This window comes from Lynx rufus, unplaced genomic scaffold, assembly GCF_022079265.1.
Source record: "Lynx rufus isolate CCGP_SWC_20201006 ecotype Redwood Valley unplaced genomic scaffold, mLynRuf1.p SCAF_1, whole genome shotgun sequence".
Lineage (NCBI taxonomy): Eukaryota > Metazoa > Chordata > Mammalia > Carnivora > Felidae > Lynx > Lynx rufus.
In genome coordinates, this window is record NW_025814823.1 from 144477502 (window position 1) to 144504081 (window position 26580).

General features: G+C 38.2%; 1 protein-coding gene across 1 annotated transcript in view; it reads left to right on the forward strand.

The window, feature by feature from the left end:
• The window catches only part of MSH3 (mutS homolog 3), a 188202-nt gene that overhangs the window by 57071 nt on the left and 104551 nt on the right, over positions 1-26580 (forward strand). Inside the window, exons 9-12 of the mRNA XM_047088553.1 lie at positions 70-182; positions 2806-2920; positions 15098-15182; positions 18214-18323. Of these exons, the coding sequence (XP_046944509.1) occupies positions 70-182; positions 2806-2920; positions 15098-15182; positions 18214-18323 (423 nt within the window). The remainder of the gene's footprint in view (positions 1-69; positions 183-2805; positions 2921-15097; positions 15183-18213; positions 18324-26580) is intronic.

Sequence of the window (26580 nt, forward strand, 5' to 3'; positions counted from 1 at the left end):
CCAAGGCCTAAATACAGATAGTTCCAATTACGAATAATTATCTTTGAAGTTTTCATTTTTTTCTTTCAGTGTGCGGGATGACAGAATTCGAGTAGAAAGGATGGATAACGTGTATTTTGAATACAGCCATGCTTTCCAGGCAGTTACAGAGTTTTATGCAAAAGATGTAGTTGACATCCAAGGTAAATATTGTATATGTGTTAGCCTTAATGTCCTCAAATACAACTGAGTTGAGATTTGGATAAAGGTGCGAGTTTGATTTTCAACTTAATGAAAACTAGGCAGTTACTGCTAAATAACTGGCAAGAGTAGAGGCAGGTGTTCACTGTTCTTGCACTCATCAAAACACCCCTGCACCTTCTTCCTTTGTAGTTATGACTGTTTAGTAACTTCATGTTTTTGACAGATTCATTGGAGTGTAAGGTATTACTGATCACCCTTCCTTTTTGCTTCTCTTAAAAAATAGCCCGTTATTTTCCTTGCAGTTTTGCAGAGTATTTGGTTAAATCTCCTGATAAAGGCTAGTGTTTTGTTAGATTGATTGCCAGAATTTAAATACCAGAACATTAATGAAAGGGTCTTAATATGTTAAGTAACCATTATTTGTTTAATTCACCTGTCCTCGCCAGGTATCATTGCTTGATTTGGTCTGTACCTCTCCTTCCTGCTAGTCCAACTTCTGTTAAGGTTCATTTTTATATCCTATCACATGCTATAGGACTGTTACCATTAGACCACAGATAGACCAGTCTCCCCTTGGCCCTCCTACAGGCACCAGTGTCTTGTTAGCATTTCTCTGCCCATCTCCTTTAATCTCTTGGTGCCAGATTGAATTGAGTGTCTGTGAGGGTAACCCACTTCTGACACAGTCTGTATTATCACAAGGGATTGTTGTCTTATGCTCAAGTAAAGACAGGACTAAGTCCCCGGCCTACCATAAGCCACTTTTGGCATCAGATTCACTTGGAAGGGTGGGGGAGAGGAAACCCAGCTTGCTAATAGGGCACTTGCTCCTCTTAGTGGGAATAGCCCCGCACAGGGTTTATAGCAGTGCGTAGGATCACTGAGGGCTGAAGTCGTGCTACTTGTCCCATCCCTCCGAGTGACAGCTCAGCTGCAGAGGCAGGAGACACTCATCAGGATCTGCCCAGGTTTAGAAGCCTCATACAGTGCCAACTTCAGAGTCAGTATACTCAGAGAAGACCCAAATTGTAGAATCAGTAATTCTTCTTAGTGCAGGTGCCATTTACTGGTTTCAGGTCATTCTTAACCACATGCAGTGTTACCTCAGAACACACTGGCACGTCATCTAATTTATCAGATATCCTGGGGACTAGAGATAGAAAGTTAAAAGATGAAATTCTCAGAAGGTGGAAGAGTTTCGTTAACTCTTTATTTATACCTTGGTTTTATAAAAAGCCACAATTGGAATTAATGTATTTGGTATTACTGATTTGTAGAGGATATTTTGTAATGTTTTTTATTTCTGAAAGTAGCAAATGGCTATTGCAAAAAAAGTCCAAACATAGTCGTGCATAAAGAAAAAAGCAAAAGTCCCTCCCCTCAAATCTTTAAGAATTTTTCTATGTACAAATCTACACATATAACTATATGTGCATAATTCTGTATATTTAATCTAACCTGGATTTATTCTTTTAACTAATTTTTATTGATGGCCTATTTTGTGAAGCATCACACATACAATAAGGAATAAAACAAACAAAAATTCCTGCCCTTCTGGAGTTCACATTCTAAGGGCGGGATACGTACAATAAATTAAGTTAGTGTGTTTGAAGGTGATAAGTGTTAACAAAGAAAATAAGGCATGGAGGAGGGTGAACTTGAATAGGGTGATGAAGTAAGGCCTCACTGAGAAAATGGCACTTAAACAAAGATTTGAGCAAAGATTGAAGGAGTTTAGGGGTAAAGCCATATGGACATGTGAAGGAACAGTGTTTCAGGCAGAGACAACAGTAAGTACAGCATATCTCAGGTACCCGTTAATGTTTAAGGAATAAGACGGAGCCTGGGTGCTAGAACAGAGTAACTAAGGAAGAGAATAAAGGAGGTGGAAGGCGTGTTGTGGGGCGTTATTCACCTCCAGACCTCTGTAAGGGGTTGAGCTGCTTCTCTCATGTTGGAGGATTTTTATAAGCAAAGGAGTCTAATGGTCTGCTGTACATTTTAAAAAGGATTCTTTTGGCTGCTCTGTTGAGAATAATACCCTGTAAGGCACAGGGATGAAGCTGGGAGACCAGATGGTAAGCAGTATTCCTGCTGAGAGATGAGAATAATTGTACAACTTTCCCCCCCTTCACTCAGCAATGTATTATGGATAGTTTTCTGTGCCTTTATAGATAGTTGTAAGTCATTCTTATTGGTAGATGCATAATAATCTGGACTTATCAAAATTTATTTAACTATTACCTTATTGATGTTCAGTTAAGTTGTCTCTAGATTTCACTATTACAAAAGATTTTTCAGCTCACTGCCTTGTAAATACATCTCTGACATGCATTTTAGAGTATTTCTGGGTCAAAGGGGATGGGCATTTTAATATTTTGAAAAAGTTGCTCAATTGCTCAGTTGCTCTCCAGAAAAGGCTTATTTCACTATCAAAATGCCTGTTTTTCCATGACCTAGGTATTTGTAATCTTCTAACATTTTTCCAAAGGGCAGTTTTAGGAAGTATTGTCTAAATTATCATTTCAATAACCATAAGCTGAATTTCACTTAACTTAAAGTTTATTTCTAACAATGGTGAACAATAATTTTAATGAAAGTCTATATTCTGTTTTTTTTTAGGTTCTCAAAGTTTTTCTGGCATCATTAACTTGGAGAAGACTGTGATTTGCTCTTTGGCTGCTATAATAAGATACCTCAAGGAATTTAACTTGGAAAAGGTGCTTTCCAAACCCAAGTAAGTAATTTTTAAAACAAAACAAAACAAAACAAAACAAAAAAAACAAAGGGGGTAGAGTTTTATTAAAACATTTTCTTTAAGAAAAATTCCTTTTTAAAATTCTTTTGGCTTGAAGTTCATGTGGATTCATTTGGAAGTAAGAGCATCTGAGAAGTTTTACATTATTGACTTTTCTTTGATTATTGACTGACAAAAAGTCATCTTCTGTTTTCTACTGTATGTCGTCATTAAACCATAATACGTCCAGCTTTAGAGTGTGATTCAGTCTCTCCGTATTTCAGTGTATAAAAGTATTTCTTAAATTGAATTTGATAAGTATGGTACTCAGAGAAGTTCAGCTACTATTGATAGAATATTCTGTTTAGGGGCAAGGATGACCTATATGGGTACTATTGGTGAAACATATTAATTAATATAAAAATATCCATAAGAATTTTGTCAATTTGTATTCATGTAGCTTTTTAATATACTGAATTCTAAAGCACAGTTAATTGGTAAGTAGTATTAAGTAGAATTAAGAAGTGGTATTAAAAAACATTCATAAAACTTCACTGCCTTTCTTATTCTTAGTTTCAGTTCTCCATAGATCATAAAGTTGGAGATAAAGAGGATAGATACTAATATAGCTTTTTAAAAGAGTGATTAACTTTGTAGAGTTCAGAGATTTAATAACTGGCAGTTGACATGCTAGGAAGATAATAGTCTAAAAACCAGTGGAATAAAAAAAGGTAGTGGGATCATTTTCTTGCCTTTCTGTATTTCACTTTCAGCAGCCCCTTGTTTTTGGCTTTGTGAAGAATTACCCTTTATCATTTTGATCCTTGATAAGTAAGCTTCTTCCTGTTCTGCAGAGGTGGGTGGGCAAATAGGAGCTACCTCAATAAAATGGCCGAGTATGAAGTGGGGAACAAAGAGGTCGTCCTGATTTGGTTGTTGAGGAAGATGGGATTCCCTTGGGAATCTTTTTGTAATGTCTTTTTTGGTGTGTGTTCTACGTAGTATTTAGGATAGAACAGAATATCATTTCTCTGAAAGCGTTTTGTCCTTTTTAAAATCAGTCTAAATGTCCATCAACAGGAGAGTGGATTTATTATGTTATATTCATGCAGTGTGGTGTTACACAGCAATGAAAATAAATGGACTGGAGTTACACATACCAGTATTCAAAAAATTGTGTTACCATTATATTGAGCCAAAAATCAAATTGCTGAAGGACATATAGTACATACTATTATATGAAGTTAGAAACATGTAAAAAAGTCACAACTGAAGTAGTGCTTAGGAATATTAGTTAAGAATACACGCATGTGTATGGGGTGCCTGCGTGGCTCAGTCGGTTAAGCATCTGACTTGATTTCGGCTCAGATCACGATCTCACCATTTGTGAGATTGAGCTGCACATCAGGCTTCCTGCTTGGGATTCTCTCTCTCCATGTATCTCTGCTCCTCCTCTGCTTGTGCACGCACTCATTCTCTCTCAAAAAAAAAAAAAAATTAAAAAGTATACACAGGTATATAGGGAAGGTACAAAGACATACATGGAAGTGATGAACAACAAATTCAGAAGAGTGATTTCTTCTTCTATTGGGGAAGGAGGGGAAGCAATAAAGGTTGGTGGGGGAAATGGCACAGGGGAGTTCTAATTGGTGTTTTATTTTTTAACCTGAGTACTGTATTATTAATCTGTATATCATTTACTATGGCTGAACTGTTTTGTTAAAGAGTATGAGCCTGGTATTAACACCTCATTGGGTTCCACATTAAGCTCCAGTGATAGGAGACTTATGGCAGAGATTGATCCATATGGTTGACTGTGCTGGATCCCTGTAATGAAAAGATGGCAAACTACCTACCATTTGACTTCCTCAAGATAGAGAGCCCCTCTAAATGAGGTAGAATTAGTGACTGATAACTTGCCCATTAAGACTTGTTTCTATTCCTATATCACCAAGCAATGATGTATTAATTTTGGAATAAAGAAACTGACTTTAAAAACAATTTTTTTTAATGTTTATTATTTATTTTTGAGAGAGAGAGAGAGACAGAGCATGAACAAGGGAGGGGCAGAGAGAGAGGGAGACACAGAATCCGAAGCAGGCTCCAGGCTCTCGGCTGTCAGCACAGAGTCCAACTCAGGGCTCGAACTCAAGAACCGTGAGATCATGACCTGAGCCGAAGTGGGACGCTAAACTGACTGAGCCACCCAGCCACCACCTGCCTGCCTTTCTATTTATTTATTTAAAAAATTTTTTTTAATGTTTTTATTTATTTTTGAGACAGAGGGAGACAGAGCATGAGCAAGAGAAGGGCAAGAGAGGGGGAGACACAGAATCTGAAGCGGGCTCCAGGCTCTGAGCTGTCAGCACAGAGCCCGACCCGGGGCTCAAACCCACGAACCATGGGATCATGACCTGAGCCGGAGTCAGACGCTTAACCAACTGGGCCACCCGGGCACCCCTCTGTGCCTTTTTAAAATTAAATTAAATTTAAATTAAATTAAATTAAGTCAGGCTCTGATGTATTTAGAAGTAGATATATTTGGGTCTAAAACATTATCGTGTCCTCTTTAGTTTTAAGTCAAAGTAAGAATAATACTAAATAGTAAAACGTGTTTATTTATATTGAAGTTAAATTAGTTTATTTTTAAATCATCTAACTTGATAAATTACATGAAGCTGAACTCTTCTCATTTTGTATTTGGTGGTGGTGTTGGGCCTTGGTCAGGAAACTGAATCTGCTGATGACTTAGTATGTGTCTAATCTGGTATTTGGGTGATCCCCTCCTCTCAATGCCATAGAGCCAAAAACAAGAAAAATGGAGATCCAGAATGTTAAGCCCTCATATGGTATAAATTTCTATCACTCAGAATATGCCCAGCACCAAGCAGGCAATCAGTAAATACAGGATTAATGGAAGAAAAAGAAAGAAGGAATTCATCCTGTGAGTGTGGTTTTGATTGGAAATTGCCAAAATGTCATTGGCAAACTGGTACTATTGTTTTGCTTAAATGTGAAATATGAATGATGATGTTATATAGATGGCATGTGATTGAACTTTGAAGATAATTCCAGAAGAGTGATTCCACACTTACATTTTGGAAAAAGAGGGGCGCCTGGGTGGCGCAGTCGGTTAAGCGTCCGACTTCAGCCAGGTCACGATCTCGCGGTCCGTGAGTTCGAGCCCCGCGTCGGGCTCTGGGCTGATGGCTCAGAGCCTGGAGCCTGTTTCCGATTCTGTGTCTCCCTCTCTCTCTGCCCCTCCCCCGTTCATGCTGTGTCTCTCTCTGTCCCAAAAAAAATAAATAAACGTTGAAAAAAAAAAAAATTAAAAAAAAAAAACATTTTGGAAAAAGAATGTAACCTCTCAAGGTAATTACTTTGGAAAACATGGATGTTCTTGTGTATTGAGAATTCAGTTATATTACTTTAAAAGTTCAGCAGCATAATGGGGGACGCCTGGGTGGCTCAGTCAGTTAAGCGTCCGATCCCAGCTCAGGTCATGATCCCACAGTTCATGGGTTCGAGCCCTGGGTTGGGCTCTGTGCTGACAGCTCAGAACCTGGAGCCTGCTTCGGATTCTGTGTCTACCTCTTTCTGTCCCTCCCTCACTCACACTCTCATTCTCTTTCAAAATTAAATAAACATTTACAAAAAATTTAAAAAACAGTTCAGCAGCATAAGATACTATTATATTTACTTCAAGAGCTGTGTTAATGGGGAAGTTTTTATTTTCCTTGTATTGCAAATGCTTTCATAAAAACTGGCATATTTCATAAAAATTTTGATATGCATTTATTTTGTGCCTTTACAATAGAAATTTAGGATATTAGAGAAAATATGTCATTTTAGGTATTCTTAAAATTGGATTAAGTGAGGTTTTATTAGATAGGTTAAATTTGGAGGTTCCCAGGGTGGCTGGGTGGCTCAGTCGGTTGGGTGTCCGACTTCAGCTTAGGTCATGATGTTGCGGTTTGTGAGTTTGAGCCCACATTGGGCTCTGTGTTGACAGCTTAAAGCCTGGAGCCTGCTTCGGATTCTGTGTCTCCCTCTCTCTCCGCCCCTCCCCGACTCACACTGTGTCTCTCTCTCTCAAAAATAAAGAAACATTAAAAACATTAAAAAAATTTTTTTTGAGGTTCCAGTTTGTTTTGAGAGTTTAAATAGCTTTGTCCAGAGCAAAATAGTATAATAGAATAAATAGAATATGAGGGATATTAGTCATTATGACAGACTCCCAGGTTGGATTCCCAAATTGATGAAATTGTAAAGGAATTGGCATTTTTGTTAATGTTGGAAATGACTGCTTTTGTCTTTTCAGATGACTTTTATTAAGATTGGTATGGTCAGAACTTCACATAGTTTTTGGAAATTTAGGAAAGAATGAGAAAATCCACCCCAGGTGAACTGTAACAGCTTTTTCTTAGAAAACTTCTTATAACAGAATGGTAATGTAGAGTGTTTACTTTTACTAGTGAAAATGAATTTTACAATTATTTTAATGACCTCTAATGGGTAGAGACCAGAGATGTGGCTGAATATCCTAAAATGGACAGGATATTCCTCTGTAGAAAATACTTATTTAGCCCTAAATTCAACAGTCCAAAAACCAGATAAAGATACCATAAAAGAAGAAACTATAGACCAACATGAATATGGACATGAAAATCTTCAAAAAAATACAAGCAAATGGAATCCAGCAAAATAAAGGATTATACATCATGACTATGGGATTTATTCTAGGACTATAGGTTTGGTCTAACAAATGGAAAATTAACGTTCTGTACTGTGTCAGTATAATAAGAGATAAAAACTACAGGATCATCTCAACAGACAATTAAAACTCACCTTCATGAATAGAAACATCCAACAAACTAGAACTAGAAAGGAACTTCCTCAAGCTGAATGAAAAGCTCAGAACCTCATATCATACTTAATGGGAGAAAGAATGAATGCTAACTCCCACCCCGCCCCAAGAACAGGAATAGGAAGAGGCAGTGTTTTCTCACTTCTATTGAGTATTGTCCTAGAAAGTGTAGCCATGGCAATTAGGCAAGAAAATGAAATAAAAGGCATCCAAATTGTACAGGAAGAAGTAAAACTGTCTGCTTATTGCAGTTAACCTGAAATTCTGTATAGAAATCCTAAAGAATCCACAAAAAATATTAAAGCATATAAAATGAGTTCATGAGGTTGCAGGATATGAGATCAATATACCCAAATTAACTGTATACCTGTATAACTGTATATCTGTAACCTTGCAATGAAGAATCTAAAAATGAAATAATTTCATTTATAATAGCATAAAAAAAGAATAAAATACTTAATGCATTTAACAAATGCATTATGAAATTACATAATGATGATGGTTGCACAATCTAACTGTTAATATACTTAAAAACCATTGAATTGCATACTCCAAATAAATGGTGTGGTATGTGAATTATATCTCAGTGTAACACATATACACATATATATTTAAGTGTTATTAGTACCAAAATTGGGAAATCCTTGTCTGCGTCTATTTTACTAAAGTACTTTAGTACTAAAGTACTAAAGAGTACTAAAGCAGTACTCTTCTGAGGCTTCCACCCAGTGCCCCAGGTATTTTGAGGTATTTCCACCCTAGTTGGTCAGAGAGCAAACTATTGTAAGCCCTGTGTATACTCTGGTCAATGTTTGACCTAGTGTTTTCTTGTGGTTCTTTCCTTGACCTCATGGAGGTCCCCCCACACATTTAAGGATGAGTACTTGGGCAGAGATCCGAGCGGACCCTTTTGCAGATCTTAGGAGCTCTTTCTGTGTGCATCTCTATCATCTCTGGCTTTCTGTCTTACAAATTCTAGTTCTCTTGTTCTCTGCAAAAAGTCACTCATAATGTTTACCTCATTTGTTTTTCTTGTCTCTGGGATCACGGTTCTGTGCTGTCTGATGTCTAATAGCTGAAAACAGTCTTTTAAAACTATAAAATTGTCCAGGTTTTAATTGTTTAAGGTTAAAGGATAATTCTCACGCATTTAATCTTTTTGAATTTTTTTTTTTTCAACGTTTATTTATTTTTGGGACAGAGAGAGACAGAGCATGAACGGGGGAGGGGCAGAGAGAGAGGGAGACACAGAATCGGAAACAGGCTCCAGGCTCTGAGCCATCAGCCCAGAGCCCGACGCAGGGCTCGAACTCACGGACCGCGAGATCGTGACCTGGCTGAAGTCGGACGCTTAACCGACTGCGCCACCCAGGCGCCCCAATCTTTTTGAATGAAAGCAAAAGTCAGGTGCCATTATTGAACATCACACATTAACGACAGAAGAGGGAGATGTGTGAAATTGCACAGCTATCCTAAACGATTCCTCTGTTCTAAAACTTCCAGAAAAATGATTTCACTTAAAAAATAAAAATAGTGGCATGCTGGGTGGCTCAATCAGTTAAGTGTCCTATTTCGGCTCAGGTCATGATCTCACGGTTCATGAGTTCGAACCCCTTGTTGGGCTCTGCACTGACAGCTGAGAGCCTGGAGCCTGCTTCAGATTCTGTGTCTCCCTCTCTCTCTGTCCCTCCCCCGCTCGTGCTCGGACTCTCTCAAAAATAAACAAACATTAAAAAGATAACCAACTTAAAAATTAAAAATAGAAAAAGAACCAAATTCAAATCTTAAACAAAATGTTTATAAGAAGAAACAGAATAAAGAGCCACATAGCATCCTTACAGAAAATGTGTGCCAGAAAGATGCCCACAAATGAAATAAAAACTAACCTGCTACTTCAAAATACAATGATACTAGATACTAGATAAGAAAATGATACTAGATGTGAAAGAACAAATGAGAAATAGGAAAGCTTTGAAATGAGATGATAGGATCTAAGAATGATCTGTGTATTAAAGAATAAGATCAATTTAAGAGTGAAGAGTAACTAGAAGGAACACTAAAGTGAATAAACATAACACATATACTTGAAGAGAAATAGAACTTGAAAAGAGAGATGTGCACATCATGGTTAACATAGCAGACCTGATGAGACAATTTGAAGGAAAGACCTACTTGCGAGCTTGACCCTTAACTGGCATCTGGGAAATTTTCCAGCGTTCTCTGATATGAATGGCTCACTCTCTCTAAACTGTGAAAAGAACTTGGTTTATGCTAACTACTTGCTTGTTTCTGGGAGGTGGAATTTTGGTACATGTAAGGGAAAAGATGCCTATGTGACCAGCTTCCAGTGTAAACCCCAGGTGCTGAGTCTCTAGTGTGCTTCTCTGGTGGCCATTTCACACATATCATCATAACTCATTGCTGGGGAAATTAAACACATCCTGTGTGACTCCACCAGGAGAAGACTTTTGGAAGCTTGCCCTTAGTTTCCTCCAGACTTTGTCTTATGTGTCTTTAACTTTTTTTAATTTTGCTTTGTGTCCTTTCACTGTTATTATTAATAGCTGTGAATATGGCTATATTCAGTGTCCTGTGTGTTATCCTAAAGAATCACCTGGGGCCCTTTTATATACCTTTCTTATTATTTTCCTCTCTAATGTACTTGGCATATTTTAGGAATGTAAAGATATTCATTTTGTTAATTACAAATCAACTTGAAGTGATTCTACAATAAAACTGAAGTTTTATAATAAATAAGTTAATGAAAAGATTAGACACACGGTGAATGTATGAACTATGAAAACTATACATAGAGAACTATTTTCCACTATTCCACCATTTTATAGGTAATGGTAGGGGTTGGTTGTTTTTGTTTGTTTCAAGTTTCAAATTATATTTGAATAGGATCTTTGTAAGGGATTGGGCTTTGAGATAATATGTGTACCTTTAACTTCCTCTAAATCAGAAAGATTGGTTTTCATTTTTTAAAAAAACTGGGGTAGGGGTGACACAGAGTCTTAAATTACTCTGGCAAATTTTCAGCAAGGACATTTTCCTCCCCTTATAAAACTTCAGGGGGAAAGAAGCATCCTTTGTTTTTTTTGTTGTCTGAAATATTAATGAAGTATTTTCCCATGTTACTTACCTGGATTTTTATCCAGGTTCACACAACATGAATTCTAGCCAGGCATTGTTGATGGGGTTCATTTCAAAGCACATAAAATTTGACTTTTTCCAAAAGGATAAATAATTTAGAATTGCTTGATTATTTCATATCGATGATCCTATCGATGATCGATGTTGAATTCCTAAGGATGCTGGCAGATAAAACCCTGAGTTCAAAAATATATATAATTCTAGTGGAAATAGGCACTGACAGGAGGAAATTTCTTTTGTATTTGGAAAGAAGAGCCCCACCTCCAAAATACATTATCAAACAAACATATGGGAAACCCAAAAACCTATTAGGTTTTATGTTGCTTAATAATTACTGTTTCATAGGAATCATTCCAATTTAATATTGCCCAGTGGTTGATCTCTTTTATTAGAATAAATACAGACGTCAGTTTCAAATAAATTCCTTGCTTCTCACTGTGTCTACTTTGAAATTTAGGGGACTTGTTCAATAAGGGAAAAAAACTAAAGCAAAACAAAAAACTGTATGCACAACTCATTAATACTGCCAATTAATAAAAGAACATATACTGTTTCTCTAAAGGTCTGGTTTTGTGAGCTAAATTAAGTTGCTTTGGTTGTTCAGTTTATTGGGTTCATTTTGGTATTATGAGTATCCAGTAATTATATCCAGTAAAAATATAGGTGAGGACTCTAAGCCTCCTCCCCCCAGTGCTCTTTGTACTAGGCTGTGAGTTAGTCCAAACCCAATTCTCTCATGCATATAGATACTTTTTAGCAATAGGGCACAAAAGCAGTCCTGTAGGGGCGCCTGGGTGGCTCAGTCAGTTAAGAGTCTGACTCTTGGTTTCACCTCAGGTCATGATCTCATGGTTCAGGAAGATTGGGCCCCACGTTAGGCTCCATGCTGAGCATGGAGCCTGCTTGGGATTCTCTCTCTCCCACTCTCTCTGCCCCTCCCCTGCTTACTGTCTGTCTCCCTCAAAATAAATCAGTAAACATTAAAAAAAAATTTTTTTTAAGCCCTGTAAACTCCTCTGTGAGCTCCATGAAATTCTTTTTTTTTTTTTTTTTTTAAAGGTTCTGACAGTGCCTTGCTTCAGAGGTTCATTGGAGGCATAGTAGGAGTAGGATTTCACTTTTAGTTGGAGTTAGGTGACAAAACTCTCAACTAATTGGTGGAACAGGGATTCTTTCAGAATCCTAAACCTAAGACTTCATTCTTCAGGGTATGGACTGTTGAGTTTACTAGTTCTTGTTGAGGGTGAAGCTAGCTGAACAGTGTTTCTGGACAGTCCACAGATCTTAAATGTCACTTATTTATCTTACAGCTCTGGTGTTCATGGGCGATGAAGACAGCTAGCTGAGATGTTTTAGAAAAGGCTGTTGGATTATGGGTTCTTGATTAGTCTGTCTTTCAAACCAGATGAGCATCCCTGTAGAGTCTGTATTTGATGGAGGTACTCAAGTGTTAATCACTTCTAGTTAATCAACTTGTCAGGAACAGGGGAAGGAAATGACTTCTGTCCAAACACATGGGAACTGGCTAGATATTAACTCAAGTTCAGGCTATCAACTCTTCCAACTTGGATCTTTGACCATGGAGGTGTGTGAACACCTGTCAGCTACCCAGTAAATCACTGCCTAATTGTTTGTTTCTGAAAATAATGTTTTACATTTTATTATTGTCTCTGGGTGTTTTATGGACCTTTGTGAGCTTTATTCAAAGGAAACCAACCAACCAAGCCAAACTGGTTTTCCCATAAGAAAATGGCAGACATTTGTTGAACATCTGTGTTCTGCTAGGCTCAGCAGGTGCTGCAAAATGTATGACATAAATAACTCTTGCCTTCAAGGAACTTAGATCTATTAATGAGGGTAGCAGAAGAACATGTAATTGCTGTAATACAAAGCAAATTAAGTTAAGTGCTCTAAGAAGGAGTGAAAGAGCTACACACACTTGCTGTCAATCAGTGTTAGAGTTTCTTCCTTCTAAAAATCATTAACAGGTTTTCGCAGAAGGTATGTCAAACCTGTCAGAGAAATCATGCTGCTAAAGGACAGTTCTTACTAGGCAGTATTCCTAATAAGCAGTAAGGTATTTCTTTTTTCTGGAGCTTTAGTTGGGAGAGTCATCTACAAGTGAAGGCATCTCTTTTTCAGGAGCTTTAGTTGGGAGAGTCATCTACAAGTGAAGACATCTCTCTGAGCACAGGCTCTGATTTTAGGTTCTAGACTCCTGGATGGAACCTTCTTTCCATAACTGGCTTGGGAACCTGGGTTGTATTTAAATCTTATCACAGCCATGAGAGGTACAGTAGGTTTATAATGCAAACACTCATGCTTTTCCTCCACATAGTTCAGTGACTTGCCATTTTTTCTTGCCTTTAAGAATAAGCTGTAAAATCTGGAGTACTGATGCATAGGGGCACTTGTACCCCAATGTTTATAGCGGTACTCTTAAGTCAGAGTGGCTAAAATGAACCAATCAGGAGACTATAGATGCTGGAGAGGATGTGGAGAAACGGGAACCCTCTTGCACTGTTGGTGGGAATGCAAATTGGTGCAGCCGCTCTGTAAAAACAGTGTGGAGGTTCCTCAAAAAATTAAAAATAGAACTACCCTATGACCCAGCAGTAGCACTGCTAGGAATTTACCCAAGGGATACAGGAGTACTGATGCATAGGGGCACTTGTACCCCAATGTTCATAGCAGCACTCTCAACAATAGCCAAATTATGGAAAGAGCCTAAATGTCCATCAACTGATGAATGGATAAAGAAATTGTGGTTTATATACACGATGGAGTACTACGTGGCAAAGAGAAAGAATGAAATATGGCCCTTTGTAGCAACGTGGATGGAACTGGAGAGTGTGATGCTAAGTGAAATAAGCCATACAGAGAAAGAAAGATACCATGTGTTTTCACTCTTATGTGGGTCCTGAGAAACTTAACAGAAACCCATGGGGGAGGGGAAGGAAAAAAAAAAGATTAGAGTGGGAGAGAGCCAAAGCATAAGAGACTCTTACAAACTGAGAACAAACTGAGGGTTGATGGGAGGTGGGAGGGAGGGGAGGGTGGGTGATGGGTATTGAGGAGGGCACCTTTTGGGATGAGCACTGGGTGTTGTATGGAAACCAATTTGACAATAAATTTCATATATTGAATTAAAAAAGAATAAGCTGTAAAATCTGTAAGTGCTGTTGATAGAAACATAAGGGAATTGAATTACTGTATTAGGAATGCATTGATTAATATACTTTTTAACATGAAAGACTGCTAAGGACAAAATTGGAATTGTGCATACACTTGTTAATCATCACAGCTCAGGGCGCCTGGGTGGCTCAGTCGGTTAAGCATCCAGTTCTTGATTTTGTCTCAGGTCATGATCTCACAGTTCATGAGATTGAGCCACATGTTGGGCTCCATGTTGAGTGCGGAGCCTGCTTGGGATTATTTTCTCTTCCTCTTCTGCCCCTCCCCTGCTTGTGCACACTGTCTCAAAATTAATAAATAAACATTAAAAAAAATCATCACAACTCAATACTCAAGTCTATTTGCAAGTTAATTGAACTTTAAGCTCATTTGGGATAGTTGTACAGACATAAGGAAAATGTTAATTCTTTGAGCTTAAGGAAGTAATTTTTGCCACTTGGTTTTATACTCCACTAAAACATTAGTCCTATTAATTTGTGTTGTTAATTACAGACTATATAACATTTGTTGCACCTATCAGAATGTTGATTAAAAGCTATTAAAGGGTTTATCAAGATGACCTCATGTTAAAGAATAAGAGATGTTTTTAAATACTTTCACAAATTTTTCTAACTAATTTCATAGCTTTTCCTGAAGATACCACCACATGCTCTGCTGATGATAAAAGACTGTGTTTGGTTTTATTCCTGGAAATGTAAAAAAGAGATGTTAGTACCATTTATTTCCCTGTGCTTGTTTATGGTGTGAGACAACTATCCTTTTGCATCAGTCTGTTTAATGGCACCAGCATCAATGAAAGACAATATCCCAAAGAAAACTCGTTTGCTGCTTTTGATTTGATTTTCTGTCAAAGAGCTCATTTTTGTCATAATGGTATTGGAATTATCTTTAGTGCCTAAATTAGTTTTTCAAATTCTTTTATGCACTTATATCATGGCTCATGTTTCATTCTTTTACAGGAATTTTAAGCAGTTGTCTGGTGAAATGGAATTCATGACAATTAATGGAACAACATTAAGGAATCTTGAAATCCTACAGAATCAGGTCAGGTAAACATAAAGGGTAACTGATTCAAAATCCCTTTGAAAAAAAACTTGGAATAAAGTAGCAGTCTGTTCTTAAGAGTGCAGGTGAGAACAAGAATATTATGTTCAACTGATTGCCTGTACTCTTTAGTAGTTGATAACTGAAGCATCCATTTTTTTGAGAATCAGATATATGAACTATTTCCCTAGGGGTTACTTTGAGAGCTATAGAACTTCTTTTTTACTTATTGAAGTGACATGCCCATCCTGATAATTTGTGTATCATACATTTCTTTGGAAAGACATCATCTTTGGAAATTAATATAAAGTGGATATTTTGTCTCCTTGATTATATCTTTTCTATATACCTTAATTTTTCATTGAAATGTTTTGTCTTATTCATTCAGCATTTGAAACAAAGTTACTGTGATATTCACTTATATTGTAAGATGCATAAATTTCATTTCACAAGCTTCTGTCATCATTTATTTGCCCTTTATTGATGAATTATGAAGATAATGGAGACATTAAATTGATTATTTTAATTTATTGAATTACAACTTAGAAATAAGATATTATATAATGTTAACATAAAGTCACAGAAATAAAAAGCAATTCCAAATCATTTGATAAGTAGTTGCAAAGCTGAATCATCTGAGTTAAATGGTTTAAAGCTCTTCAGAAATATTTATTACTGGGGCACCTGGGTGGCTCTGTTGGTTGAGCACTCAACTCTTGATATCGGCTCAGGTTATGATCTCATGGTTCATTAGTTCAAGCCCCAAGTTGGGTTCTGAGCTGACAGCACAGAACCTGCTGGGGATTCTCTCTCTCCCTCTCTCTCCTGCCCCTCCTCTGCTGTCTCTCTCTCTCAAAATAAATGAATAAACATTAGAAATGTTTCTTACTATTGTAAATTAAAGTAAATGCTGAATTTATTCTCCTGACTCCTAGATTTATGTATTACTAACTAGTTTCTCTTGTTTAGTTTCTTCATCTTCTAAGGTATCCTTGTATACTAGTCAGTCTTACTTTCATACTGTAACATTTGTATCTTGTCATTACATTATCCAGAAATTGAGAATTATTCCTGCAAATTTTTTTCATCTACTCTGTATACATTCTCATGATAGCAAATGAGCAGAAGGAAGAAAAGGACATTTCTTGGATGAAGAAGAGCTCAGAGTCAGAGTATTCAGCTGAATACTTTGTTCCAGCCCTGGCATTCCAAACTTTCTTTATTCTGCCACATCCTTCCTATTCAAATTCTACTGCTGTGGAGTCAGTTCTGAAATTAAATTCCTAAGGGAAAAATCCTTACCATTAAGGTACCCTTATCAGGACTTGGGCCATTATGGAAACAGAGGCTAAGAATTCACATCTTCGGCTTGTCTTTGCATTTGACTTTGGCCTCCATTACCATGGAGGTAATGAAGCGGGTAATGAGGAGGGGGCTGGGTATCAGGGAGAGCAAACGAGTAGTAGAACTGTTTATCTCCCACCCCTCCCTCTCTTGTCTGAGAGGGTTCTTCAGTGATGCAATAAATACTTGGAAAGTTATTCTTGCCCGCTTTCTTCTTCCTGGGACCCTTCACTGTACTCAGGCCATTGGGGCTGTTGTTTCAGAAGGAATGGTGCTGTTGTTGATGTGGATTGCCCTGGTTAGCTCTGTCGGTCCAACTCATTCTCAGGCAGGCCTTCTGTGACCTATGGCTTTTGTGTGTGCTTTGTTTTAAACTCCTAAGGCCTGGCCGCTTTTGTCATCCCTTTCGTAGTTAATTTCTGCCAGGTGCCATCATGTGTTAATTATGAGTCATTTCTCCCAAACTTGGAAAGAAGTACCCTAAGGGAGGGACTGTATCTTAATACACCTTTGCTGGCCATACAACTGAGTACATAAGAGGTATTCTGTAAGTACCTGCTTGATGATTTGAAGGAAAAGGAAAAAGTTACAAAAAACTTAGGTGAAAACTGCAATCTTATGTTCCAAATGAGTCTACTGTTAATAGACTTTTTGAAATACCATGTAACCTTGGTTAAAATTAACTATCATCTCTAGTTAATTGTAAATTGTTTTTTTAGTGGTTCAACTTTCAAGTAGCAAAGCATAGATAATTTTTTACTAAGGATTTAATAGAGCAGACTAAAATAAAATCCTTCCAGGGCGAATTCCTAGAGTGCAGTGCATTTTCACTTCCATCTCCAGTACCTTCTGCTTGTTCGGTGTTTTCATGAGAGCGTCAGTCCTTAGAATGAGAACTCTGAGGTGGTGGAAGATACTGAATTGCTGAAGGAAATTAAATTATCTTCACTGTACTTGCCAAGGGAAAAAAGTATGTATTTTTAAGAAGCTTAGGACAAGCCTGTATTTTAAAAGATTTCTACATTAAAAAAGGGAGAGGGGTGGCGCCTGGGTGGCTCAGTCAACAGGTTAAGTGTCTAACTTTGGCTCAGGTCATGATCTCACGGTTTGTGAGTTTGTGCCCACTTTGGGCTCCCTGAGCCTGCCTCAGATCCTCTGTCCCCTTCTCTCTCTGCCTCTCCCCCACCTCTTTCTATCAAACATAATCATTAAAAAGAATATTTCTGAATATTTTTAGTTAACAAAACTACACAGACTGTCCCTTTTTTGTGAAGATATCAATACTTTATATAGTGCATGTGTGTTCATATGTACATGCATTCGTCAAACATTAAACACCTGTTATGAGCTGTACTTTATGATAGGCATGTGTAACATTTAAAATTGAGGTATATGGAGGGGTGCCTGGGTGGCTCAGTTGGTTAAGCATCCGACTTGGGCTCAGGTTGTGATCTCATGGTTCGTGAGTTGAGCCCTGCGTTGGGCTCTGTGCCAGACCCTGCTTCGGACTCCGTGTCTCCCTCTCTCTCTGCCCCTCCCCCACTCATGCTCTGTCTATCCGAAATGAATAAATTTTAAAAAAAATTAAAATTGGGGTATATGGAATAATTAAGGCACATGAACAATTAGCAGTTTTAGTATAAATACAATGTCTAGTTAATAAAACTTTTCTTCTGGTCTTTCTTAGACTGACATGAAAACCAAAGGAAGTTTACTTTGGGTTTTAGACCATACTAAAACCTCTTTTGGGAAACGGAAGTTAAAGAAGTGGGTGACCCAGCCACTCCTTAAACTAAGGTAAAGGGGATTCTTTTTTGTGTGTTTAATCTGAAATTGTATAAAGTTGTGAAATTAAGTGTGTCTTAGCTTCCTTAAAACCAAAGTTACCATGACTTAAAGAACAGAATTTTAGGGGTGCCTGGCGGGCTCAGTCAGAGGAGCATGCGATGCTTGATCTCAGGGTCATGAGTTCAAACCCTATGTTGGATGTAGAGATTACTAAAAAAAATAAACTTAAAAAAAAAAGAACAGGAGAACCTGGGTGGCTCAGTTGGTTAAGCGTCCGACTTGGGTTCAGGTCCTGACCTCACAGTTTGTGAGAATGAGTCCTGTGTCAGGCTCTACGTTGACAGCTCAGAGCCTGGAGCCTGCTTCAGATTCTGTGTCTCCCCCCTCTCTCTGCCCCTCCCCTGCTCATGCTCTGTCTCTCTCTGTCTCTCAATAATAAACGATGTTAAAAAAAAAGAACAGAATTTTAAATTGGGGAAGATTTTATTTTGTATCTGGCCATATGCTGTCTAATATTGTGAGAGGATCTGTTCCTTGTCCCAAGAATGAGTCTGCTTACAGGGCATGTCAAAGGAAAGTGGGTTACCCAGTTAATATGGGTCATCAGTAGAGGCCGGGAGGATGGGGCCGAAGAGATGGGGCACTGCCTTTCATAGAAGGCTTTGAATGCTAGATGGAGTTGGTAGCCAGGGGAAGTTAATCCAGTGATTCTGAGCATGAGATGATAGGATCAGATCTGGGCTTGTTTTGTCCTTAGCAGTCTTTCATGTTAAAAAGTATATTAACCAATGCATTCCTAATATAGTAATTCAATTTCCCTTATGTTTCTATCAACAGCACTTACAGATTTTAAGTGGGGGAGGGAACAAACTTGTGGTGAGGTAAATTGGCAAGTTCACAGGAAGGTTCTGAGGGACCTGAGCTAACGCAGGAACAGTAGGGAATCTGAAAGAGGAGCCAGGTGTGACACATTTGGGAAAGTAAATGAGTAAACTAGGAGCCCCTTCAAGGAAGGTCGCTGAATCTGATGCTTAAAACACAGCTGTTTCCAAGCTTGTCTGCACCTTGCGGTCACTTGGGAAGCTTCACAGATACTGATGTCTGTGTCCAGACCCCCACAAATTGTGATTTAATTGGTCTCCATTGTGGCCTGGGAGTTGGAGGGTTTGAAAGTTTCCCAGATGATTTCGATATGCAGATAAATTTGGGGACTCTGACCTAGAACAGTGTCTGTCACTTAGTAGGAGCTAAGTAGGAGCTTAGTAGGAACTAACATTCAGTAATGTTTATTGAATGAATGAATGCTGTTATTTATTTCACTTTTACTATGTACCACTATTTAGTACTCAAAATCATCTTCTGAGGTAGGTCCTTGAGCTGAGTAAACAAATTCAGAGCTTCAGTAACTTGTTCAATGATTCATAGCTGGTAGGGCCCAGATTTTAAAAGATCATTGACTCCAGAGCCGAGCAGGCTCTTAACCATTCTGAACAGCTTCCTGAATAAATAGAATGAGTGTGGTGAGGTGTTAGAACTGCTGTGTGTGTCAGCTCTGTCAACTGAGTGAGTCAGTCTAGGAAGTCCTTGGGTCCCACGTCATGTCCCAGGTGCCCACCTCCCCATGCCATATTCTTACCTTTGAAATGGTAAACTCCCTCCTCACAGGGTTGCAGTAAGGAATACGATGAGACAGTAACCCTAACTACCACATTTGAGCTCTTTATTACATAACAAGCGCTATGCTGGGGCCTTTATATACATGTGCTGCACAGCCGCCTCGCTACTGGCTGCATTTTATGTTCAGCTTAGAAAGTAGTCTTCGGTAAAGATATCAGTGCTGGTGATAAGTTTTTTAGGACACTTACGTTGATAATGGTTACCAAATCACTTCACTTTAATTTTTCTTCTTGAGCATAAAGACCTGCAGATGAGGGAACCTGGGTAAAGAAAACATGCCGCGAATGGAAGTAAAGTTGATCCTTGAACAGCACGGCTTTGAACTGTGCAGGTCCATTTATATGTGGATTTTTTTCTGATGCAGTACAGTGCTATCAGTGTGTTTTTCTTAATGATTTTCTTAGCATTTTCTTTCCTATAGCTTTATTATGAGAATACAGAATGTGATACATATATAAAATATATGTTAATCAACTATGTTAATAAGGTTTCTGGTCAACAGTAGGCTATTAGTAGTTAAGTTTTTGGGGAGCCAAAAGCTGTACTAGGATTTTTGACCGTGGGAGGGTCATTGCCCCTAATCCCCACCTTGTTCAAGGGTCAACTTATCTACTTTGGTTCAGTACTGAAATGAGGTAAGAGTACCTTGTGGAGCAAAAGCAGACCAGATGGCTTTCTGCAGAAAGTGTGGAAAGACATCTACCTGAGCATCCACAGCACTTCTTACATTCTTCTTCGCTTGGTTGAAATATTCAGCAGAAAGAGTCAGTAGCAGACTTTTTCATGTAAATTAAAACTTTTATTTCTGTTGTTAAATTTGTTTTCTATAACCAGGATTAATTTGAGATAAATTCAGCAGACCATGTCGTATGCTCTCTAAGAGCTGAATTATGTATCTCTTGGGAGTCTACTTTCCCAGGAAGCATGAAAGAAAATATGCCATGTGTTGAACACTGATGCTTTCCAAGTATGAACTGTAGACCAGCCTAACACTTACATAGTTGATAACAAACACACAAAACTTTTTCCTTTTAATTTTAGATCACAATTTTAAAACTTTTATCTTTCTAATCTAAAAATAATTTCAAAAATAATTTGTTAAATCCTAGTTGCTCTTTCATCCTGTTCCCAGTACCTAGAGAAAATTGTCAGCTGATTAGTCAGTGGTTCAGCTGTGTATTTATTATTGTTTACACTGACTTAGGTGTCATGCAGATCACAGATCATATCAGTATGATTATCCAGGCTAATATTCTGACTCGGATGTTGGCAGCCTTTTAAAAGTTCATTCAGATCCTGATTTTCTTCTATAGCGAGATCATAGAACAAGAAATTGGTGACAAGCGTATTTAGCAAGATAAGGAAGGTCTTCCAAAGTTCTCCAGGAGCCCATTGTTTGTCAGTTATCCATGAATTCTCCCTCAAGAACTTCTTTGTATTTTTAGCCCATTTTAGTTCCGGGGCAATCTCACAGATCATAAATCCAGGACCAACTGTTTTTTAAGTTTTAAAGGATTTTCCACTCCCATCACCTTTTTTTTTTTGTTGTTTGTATGAAATGGCCTCTTCAGTGTAGAATTTTACTAGTGACTTTTAGAAAGTATACATGACTTTTATCCTATACTTACTGACTGTTTCAAAGACTACTTAGATTATTGACACTGGATTATACTTTATTGAAACCAAATTAGCTTCCCCCCCTTTTATTTATTTTTTTGAGAAGCTGAAAGCCATTTTATTTTTTTATAATTTTTTTATTCAGGTATAATTAACATGCAGTGTTATATTGATTTCAGGTGTACAATATACTGATTAAACAATTCTATACATTACTCAGTACTCATCATGATAAATCTGTTCTTAATTCCCTTCACCTCTTTCACCCATCCCCCCTCCCACCTCTCCTCTGGCAACCACCAATTTGTTCTCTGTATTTAAGAGTCTGTTTCTTATAAATAGGTTATACTTTCTTATGTGTTGTGACCTATACTTTTTATTAGTTCTCTAAGTTTAGGCAACAAGATGCTTCATCATAGTTCTCTGGCTGCTGCTGCTTCTTCTTCTTCTTCTTCTTCTTCTTCTTCTTTTGGGGGGGGGTTCATTTATTTATTTAATTTTTTAAATGTTTATTTATTATTGAGAGACAGAGCATGAGCATGGGAGGGGCAGAGAGAGGGGGAGATACAGAATCTGAAACAGGCTCCAGGCTCTAAGCTGTCAGCACAGAGCCCGACACAGGGCTCGAACTCACAAACCGCAAGATCATGACCTGAGCCGAAGTCCGACGCTTAACCGACTGAGCCACCTGGGCTCCCCTTTTATGTTTATTTTTGAGAGAGAGAGAAAACACAAGCAGAAGATGGGCAGAGAGAGAGAGGGAGACACAGAATCCGAAGCAGGCTCCAGGCTCTGAGCTGTCAGCACAGAGCCCAACGTGGGGCTCGAACCCACGAACTGTGAGATTGTGACTTGAGCCGAAGTTGGACACTTAACCGACTGAGCCACCCAGGTGGCCCTCTGGCTTCTTCTTATAAATGAGTGTCACATTGGCAAGTCATTAGTCCTAAAACCTTTTTATATTAAATTATGTTGAATTCATGTTTTGAGGTTCGATCTCTGAATTTCTTCTGCTTCTTTGAGTTGATACGATCTTGTCAATTTTTTATATATACACCATAGGCACTTGGTTGATTTTGTCAAAAAACTTTGAAACATAAATTGTTTGTTAATATTGATAGAGAGGGGAAAAGAAAACTTTGGAAAGTATGGGATGAGTCTCTAAAATGTTGTTTTAGGCAAAATATTAATTTTGAAGGCAGATTTGTTCATCTTAAAAGAAGGATTGAAGATTTGGTAGCTTACTGTAAATTTGAATATATTAAACAAAAACAAGTTGTGGATTTCCTTTTTGGATACCTCTTCTGCCTGCACCTTAAATGTTGATGTCACCCAGGGCTCTCTCCTGAGATCTCTTCTTACTTTCAGCCCTGCTTGAGATCTTATCTGGGGTCATGGTTTCTGTAGCTCACATGCTGATGACTTTGTCACATTATTTCCAGCAGCTCCATATTCACACATCTAGGACATCTCTGCCTCAGAAAACATTCAGTTTGAATGCTGAATGAAACAGATTGGAAACAAAGCATTTCCTTCAGTGAGACAGTGATTTCCATGAGGCAGAATCTGAGAAATCAGTTCCTTCCCTTCCAGTGGATGGATTATTTTGTTCAACAGTGAAGATACTGGATTTTTGGCAAGTGGTAGTATTATATCATTTTGCCTTTTTGTAAAGTCACTTTTTATGAAAGGCAGTCAGATGAAAGGCTTTTTATGAAAGGCTTTTTGTTTATTGAGGAAACTGAGCATCTCCATGCCTCTGGCCTTGCCCTTCTCTGTTTCTGCTCTGCACTACCGATGGATTACTTTTAAAAGTGCATATCTGATGATGCTGTTCCCTACTGTTTACAGTTCCTACAATACACTGAGGTGTCATTTTATTTCTGGACCTTTGTACAGTCTGTTTCCTTTTTCTAAAGTGGAAACTTGTACTCATCTTTGTTTCCCTTCTAGTTTGCTGCCTGCTTCTTCAAAGCATCCTTTGCTATTTTCTCATCTTCTAGGTATTATTTCAATGTTGGCGTTTCAGAGGCCAGACCCTTAGGAGCTGAGCTTTCTTCCTTCCCTAAACCTCCTGAACCTAAACCCCTAAACCTCCCCTCACAACCTCTTCTCACTATCTCCTACCCCTACCCCTGTGAACATTTCTCTTCCCATGACTGTAATTGTCAAAATGTCAGTGATTCCCAGATTTCTCTCTCTCCTATTCTCCAGGCTTATATATTCAGCTTAGATTCATAAACACGTCGGTGCATCACAGAAATTTAATGTATTCAACCCTGTTCCTTCTCCTGGTTTCTCCATTCCAGGAACCAGCACTTACACTGAATGAGTTACTTAGACTAAAAATGGAAGTTATCCTGGACATTTCCTTTCTGACAGCCATGTCCAATCTAATACTAAGCCCTGTTGCCTTTAGCTCTAAAATATGTCTAGAGTCTGTGTATGTCTTGCCATCTCCACTGCCATCAGCCTGGTCGAAAGTATACCAGTTCTCACTTGGACAGCTGCAGTATCCTCCTAACTGATCTCTTTTTCAGTATAAAGACTGAATCATGCCACTCCCCTGTTTTAAACTCTTCATTGGCTTTCCACTTGCTTCAAATAAAATTAAAATTCTTTAGGGGCGCATGGGTGACTCGGTTACTTAGGCATCTGGCTCTTGGGTCCAGCTCTGCTCGTCATCTATGGTTTGTGGGATCGAGCCCCACATTGGTCTCCACGCTGACAGCACAGAACCTGCTTGGGATTCTCTCACTTCTTCCCCTCTCTCTTTTCTCCTTCTCTCTCTCTCTCTCTTTCTCTCTGTCCGTGTTCTACTTGAACTCTCTCTCAAATAAATAAACTTAAAAAAAGTTAAAATTCTTGGGGCACCTGGGTGACTCAGTCGGTCAATGTCCGATGCTTGGTTTTGGCTCAGGTTGTGATCTCACAGTTTCTTGGGTTTGAGACCCCCATCGGGCTCTGTGCTGACAGCACGGGTCCTGCTTGGGATTCTCTTGCTCTTCCTGTCTCTCTGCCCCTTCTTCACTTGCGCTGTCTCTGTCTCTTTCAAAATGAATAAACTTAAAAAAAAATATTCTTTAGCATGGCTCTTCCCTGCATTCACACATTCATCATCTTCTGGTCACTCTGGCCTTTTGCTTTCTGAGCTTCTAAAAGTTTTTTCTCATTCTGTGGTCTTTGCATTTGCTGGGCTGTCTACATAGAGTGTTTTTCTTTTTCTCCTTAATCCTCAAATGACTGATTCCTTTTAAGCCTCACCTTTAAAGTGTCATTCTTCAGAGGTTTTCTCTGACCACCTAATCTAAATTGTGTTCCCTGTGTCATTCTTCGGTAGCATATAGGACTATGTATCATGGTTGATATTTGTTTTTTCTGTTTATTTAATATCTAGCTCTTACTAAATTGTGTGACAAGCATTTGATAAATATTTATTAAGTGAATTATTAAAATAGTGAGTCATTCAAGACCAAACTCAGCTCCTTTGAAAAGTCCTCCTTTTCCTCTTTTCTTCCTCTGTGGAAAGTTAATTGGTCTCAATTTTGTCCAGCCTCTACCCCTTCATCACTAACCGATACAGAATGCATGGGGGGCTCATAGTGCTTTGAATTTATAGATGATCAAGAAATTATGAACAAATGAATCCATTTGAAAATGAATCCATTTGAAAATCATAGGGTGAAAATGTTGTGACATTTTGACAATGTCAAATCCATTTGAACAAATGAATCCATTTGAAAATCATAGGGTTCTCATTAGACTTTGCAAATAAAGGCACACCTATGTGAGAGAAGTTTCTTTTTCTAAGAAAAACAACTTGATTTTAAAAGAACCTTAGAAGCAGGTTTCCTTCATAGGATTCCCTGTTTTCGTGCAACAATCACTTAATTAGGTCTGAAAACATTAACACTTAACAGTGGAAAATATGGTTTGCCCACATCTTGCATTCTTGTCAGTTGTTAGTGGAATTAGAGTAAATAGAAGTTCCTTGGTGAAAGTCAAGTGACTCAGTAAGGAAGCCAGGTTGGGTGATGGGAAGGGGCCATCTTCCCACCTTTGGCACAGTTGGTTTTAAGTATCGTGACTCATAACTCTGACCACGTCTAAATAGGAATTTTTTTGTGTAGAGTTATTTGGGTGCACTCTAATTTTCCTTTGGTTCTTTAAGGCTATACCTGTGGAATTTGAATTCCATAATGGATGATTTAGATAGTGTATTAGTTTGCTAGGGGTAACAAAGTATCACAAAGTGGGTAGCATCAACAACACACATTTGTCTCACAGTTCTTTCTGAGGCCTCTGAGGGAGAAGCTGTTCCATACCTGTGTCCTGGCTTTTGGTGGTTTGCTGGCGATCTTTGGTGTCATTTGGCTTGTAGATGCACCTCTTTTCTGTCTGCCTTCACATTCACAGGGTGTTCTTGCAGTGTGCTTATCTCTTCACATGACATTCTTTCAGTAAGGATGCAGTCTTACTGGGTTAGGGGCCTACCATATTCCAGTATGACCTCATGTTAACTAATTACATCTACAGTTACCCTATTTCTAACTAAGGTTACATTGCGAGGCACTGGTGATTAGGTCTTCAATGTGTATTTTTTTGTTGACACAATTTAGCCCATTACAGGTAGGCTCAGTAATTTCATATCTTTCCTCCTTTGGGCACAAGCAGATTGAATATATTCATCTCTTGAATGGAAACAAGTGTTTTGATTCTCATTTAAATATATTGCACATGTATTCAACATCTGAAGTGACATTGTAAAGAACCATCGAATTTTGTAAGTTGCAAACATTGTGCACTTTTGTGCCTGCAGTACAGTACTCTGGAAAATCATTCATCTAGCTTATCTTTGAAAAACATTCTATTCTGCGTCTATCCAGGTGAAGGTATTTACACAAATGTTAGATTGATTTAGGGATCAGAAAGAGACATTTATATGTGAAAAAAAAAATAAGGGAAATGTTTG